The sequence below is a fragment of the Octodon degus genome, unplaced genomic scaffold, assembly GCF_000260255.1.
Source record: "Octodon degus isolate 3935 unplaced genomic scaffold, OctDeg1.0 scaffold00379, whole genome shotgun sequence".
NCBI lineage: Eukaryota > Metazoa > Chordata > Mammalia > Rodentia > Octodontidae > Octodon > Octodon degus.
In genome coordinates, this window is record NW_004524955.1 from 746,530 (window position 1) to 751,454 (window position 4,925).

The following is a 4,925-nucleotide window of genomic DNA, read 5'->3' on the forward strand; positions in this document are numbered from 1 at the left end:
ACTGACAGTGTAGCTGTGTCTGGGTTCATTCTCTAGTATTGAAAGAAAAACTGCTAAAGGAAGATGCCATCGAAAGGACTGTTAGTCAAGAGAAGCACTGCCGCCAGGTGCGGTGGCGCACGCCTGTAATCCCAGCACTTGGGAGGCAGAGGCAGGAGGATCAGTGAGAGTTTGAGGCCAGCCTGGGCTGTGAGCTCAAGACCAGCCTACATTGCACAGTGAGACTGTTTCAAAATGACAAGAGAGAAACACTGCTGAAAGCGTCGGTCACTGAGCAGAAGCGTGTGCCAGTGTCTGGTCATGCACCTGGCTGTCCAGGTGCAGGGAGCAGAGCGGGGCCCCGGGGGGCGGTGCCACACGGAACCCCAGGGACAGCTGGAAGTGGGACCGCAGTGTTGGTGCTAGCACTATCTCCCTCATGGCACCGGCCCGATGCACAGTCAGCACGCTCCCGAACACACGGGCACTAAGTGCGTCCATTTTTATTAACATCTCCCACTGTAAAAGCAACACAGAAGACTAGGTGCGGCCACACAGCAGGCAGCTCACTGCACACACAGGGACAGGGACAGGGACACTGACACAGACAGGCAGGGTGGCTGGGTCACGGAACTGCCTGAGCACAGGGCGGCAGCAACCTTCGGGAGCGGGCCTTGACCCAGGGGTGTGCTAGGATCTGGCTCAGGGGCAGCCGCTCCTCAGGCTGGAACCGCAGAAGCCTGGCGATCAGGTCCCGGGCACCCTCGGGCATGGAGCGGGGAAACTGCACGTCCACCTGGGAGGCAGGAGAGGCCCAGTCACTTGAGGGCACTAGCTCAGCACCGGGCCAGCTGCCCTCGGCCAGCCCCGTCGGCGCCACACCTGGAGGATGCGCCTGTAGGTCTCGTTGTGTGAGGTGCTCTCGAAGGGCGGGCTGCCCACCAGCAGCTCATAGCACAGCACGCCCAGGCACCACAGGTCCACCTTCTCGTCGTAGGTGTTCCTGTGGATCATCTCAGGCGGCACGTAGTCCACAGTGCCGCACATGGTCTTCCTCCTGGGGGCAGAGCCGGTAGGGCAAGGCCACCCTGAGGGTATGGGGAAGCCCCATGACAGGCCTGCTTGGAGACAACTTTTAGTACAGACCAACTTCCACAGGAGGAATATACTGGGGCCCAATGACTTGCTTATTTTTTGGTGCCAGGAATCAAACTCAGGACCTTGTGCTTGCCAGGCAGGCGTTTCTTCTGCTAAGCTATCCAGTGAGATGTGCTGAAATCCGTCACACCACTACTGAGCTTGTCCACAGTGTCTGCGCACAAGTATTCTCAGAGCTCAGGCGGAGCGCAGTGGCCCGAGTTCCATCCCCAGCGTGCTATGCCAGACCTTTCCCCAGGATGCACTGAGACAGCGAGTGAGGCTGGGCGGGGTGGCGCACACCTGTCATCCCAGCGCTCGGGAGGCTGAGAACAGGAGAATCACTACGAGTCCTATCTACGTAGTAAAACCTTGTACAATCTGTCCTAAATTCATAAAAAAAAATTGATAAGTATTCTCAGGTATGGTGTGGTGGCCAGTGATAGCGCCTCTAGAGGCTGAGGCAGGCACACGAGGCTGAGGCCAGCCAGGGCCACACAGCAAGAGGCTGCCTCAGACACACAGAAAACAAACAAAATCTGAAACAGAAGGGCAGAGCACCAGGAGGAAACAAGTGCACGAACCAGCGCTTTCACACAGAGAATAAGGACCCAAAATATACAAGCACCTGCCTGGCAAGCACAAGGTCCTGAGTTTGATTCCCAGTACCAAAAAAAAAAAAAGCTAATTCATACAGAAAAATATGTTTTTGGCATTATAGAGTAATGGTTATTGATTTATTATGTGGAATCTTATTAGTAAAATATTATTAATAAAGATCAGAAAAAGTGTGGTTAACCCATATTCTTTAAATCTGGGCTTTAAATCTTTAAAAAAATTACACACACACACACACACACACACACACACACACACTTGACAGGGTAAGCATGTGCAGTTCAGGCTGGCCTTGGAACTCCCTGGCGATCCTCCTGCCTCAGTCTCCCGTCTCGAGATCACAGGGGTGCACCACCGTGATCAGCTTTTGAATCTGCAAATCTATTTTCAATGCATCCATCTGAAAAGGGGCGTGCTCGAATACTAGGGCAGTAACACCAAATGGATCCACAGCGGCAGGGGAAGGGGGCGCAGCTGGAGGCCGCAGGTCAGCCACCGGCCCTACCCACGGCTCTCCTAAGGAGCAAGGGAAACAGGATGCGGGTCTTCTGCGAAGGGGAAGGGGAGCGGGAGATGGGGCGGGCAAGCGAAAGGACCACAGTGCGCTAGCAAACCCGAACGAACGCCCAGGTGAACACAGCACGACGCGCCGCCCCACGCGCCAGCAGAAGCAAGGACAGCGAGAGCCCCGGGCTGTGTCTGGGTCCGACCAGGTGGCCCGGGCTCAACGGGCTGCTCGCACCCACGCCCCGACCCACCTGAGCGACTGGGTGTGCACAGACCAGCCGAAGTCTCCGATCTTCACCTCACCCCTGAACCCGAGCAGCAGGTTCTCGGGCTTGATGTCCCTGTGAATCACCTTCTGGGCGTGGCAGTAGGCCAGGGCGTCTGCCAGCTCCTCCATTATCTGCGCGAACAGAACCACTGCCTGAGGCAAAGCGCGACGCAGCACGGCTTGAGCGGGCCCGGGGCTGCTGCGGCCGTGTTCTTAGCTGCTGACTTGGACGCCTTCGTTCTCACGCAGCCAGGGACTCTGGCGGGGACTCCTCTCCCCCTCACGCATGGGCCCTGCCGCCCTAGCACACGGCCCAGTCCAACCCAGGAGCACCCCAAGCCGGGAAAGGATCCCCAGAGGGCCGAGCCCCCGGGAAGGAAGCGAGCAGGCAGCGGCACAGAGACCACTGGCCTTTCTCTCAGTCCACCTCTGCAGTAAACGACATTTGCGTTTCTGGGGTGGTGCTGCGCATGCCCATGACAGCGGCATATGCACTGTCACCTCATCTCTTCCCTCCTCTCCTCTCCATCTCTTGATCCCCTTCCACGGTGAGGACGACCTACTGCATCTTCCTATGTCCAAAAGCTTTTATTTTGCTGTTTATAGTTTGGGTTTCTCACATAAGAGGAACCCCGTAACATTTTAGCATGAACATTAGGTACTGCACCTAACATTACTGTGTTGAGGCGCATCCATTTCCTAGAGACTCAAGTTTATCCCTCTTTACGGCTGAGTAATACTCCGCGGTGTGTAATCTTTACTTTTTCTTCTATTGAGGGACATATCAGCTGGTTCCAAGATTGAGCCACTATAAAATTGCCGCTACACACATGGGTGTGTGTTTCTTACTGTAAGGTGATGACTTTTTAACGAAGACTCCTAGTAGGGGAACAGCTGTCTCAAACGGCATTCCTCAATTTCGCTTTCGAGTAATCTCCCTTCTGATTTCCACAGGGCTGCCCCACTCTCCCTGACAGCAAGCCCGCCCAGCCCCGGCCCCGGCGATGACCACCGCCCTGCGTCCCTCGGTCCCCTCTGTGACGACCTTTTTCTGAGCCAGCTCAACCCATGTGCTCAGTAAACTCATGCTACTCTCAAATATATGTATTTTGGTTTTTTGCTTTGTGCATAAAGTAGTTGAGTTAGTCTAGTGCTTACAATTATTTTTTAGGGTTTTTTTCCCTGTGTTTTAGGGAAGGGTTTACAGGGTGTTCAGGGTCTCACTACCAGATCAGACTTGTAGAGATCCACCTGTTTACAGCCTCCCAAGAGCTGGGATTACAGGTGTGCACCACCACAGCAGGCCCGGAGATTGAACCCACGATTGAACCCCCAGGCCCTGCACCTGCGTGCAGGTGCTTTAGTCCGCTGAGCTATTTGGCCGGCCCTTGTGCTTACAACTAAAGACTCTAATTTTATACTCATTCTGGAAATAAATCTGGGGATGAAACTGAAAACGAAGGTGGTACTATGTAATACTTATAGGAAAAAACCCTCAGACTTTTTCGGTCCTGCTCGCTCTGCAGTTCAGGCTGGCCCCCATTCGCAGCGATCCTCCCGCTCTGCCTCCCGCTCTGCCTCCCGCGTGTGGGATTGCAGGCGTGCGCTGTGGCGCGCGACCTGGGAGCAGCGACCCCCGCGGCGCACAGCTGGCCCGGGACCCTCACCGTGGCCGTGCGCTGCTCGTCCAAGGTGTGGCTTCTGAGCAGTTCCTTGTACAGCTCACCCCGCGGGGCGTATTCCAGGATCAGGTAAACGCGGCGCGCGTCGTGGAAGTAGTTGTAGAGGCGCAAGATATTGGGGTGCCTGCAGGAGGGGTGGGGAAGGGAGCAGACGTGTCAGGAACCCAGCGCACAATGCTGTCGCCAGTGAGCGGCGAAGTGTGCTGGGCCCCGAGGGAAAGCAGCCCCACCTGGGAGCAAGGAGGGCGGGGAGGGCACGGGCGGGACGGCGGAGCCAGCCGGCGGGGCGCTTACTGCAGGTGCGCCTGGATCTCCACCTCCCTGCGCAGCTGGTGCTCCATGCCTTCCTTCTCCACCTGGGACTTGAAGATGACCTTCAGGGCCACGATGAAATGGCTGTCCTTGAGCCGCGCCAGGTACACGCTCCCGAACCTCCCCTTGCCCAGCGGACGCCCGATGTCGAAGTCGTCGATGGTGAGGGGCCGCCTGCAGGAGCGCGGGAGGCCGGGTCAGGGTGCCCTGTGTCCTGGCCACGCATCCCGGCCCCAGCACTCACCTGGCAGCAGGCCCAGGCGGCGCGGGGGGCTCGGCCTGCAGGGGTAAGGGCGAGCCCGAAGCCATGAGCTCCCAGACCAGACGGACCACTGGACTTACTGCGCTGGGACAGACGCCAACCCGCCCACCGCAGGGTTCTTATACCAAACTGCTGCCGCTGGGGCGGGGCTAATGGCTAA

General features: G+C 57.1%; 1 protein-coding gene across 1 annotated transcript; it reads right to left on the bottom strand.

The window, feature by feature from the left end:
• Positions 1–267: 267 nt before the first annotated feature.
• Positions 268–4,812, bottom strand: LOC101584661 (aurora kinase C). Its single transcript, XM_012513229.1, has 7 exons — positions 4,748–4,812; positions 4,486–4,677; positions 4,177–4,315; positions 2,493–2,641; positions 862–1,036; positions 617–775; positions 268–498 (listed from the first exon to the last, which is right to left on the bottom strand). The coding sequence occupies exons 1-7, from the start codon at positions 4,810–4,812 to the stop codon at positions 268–270; spliced, it is 1,110 nt and encodes a 369-aa protein (XP_012368683.1).
• Between the last annotated feature and the right edge of the window lie 113 nt (positions 4,813–4,925).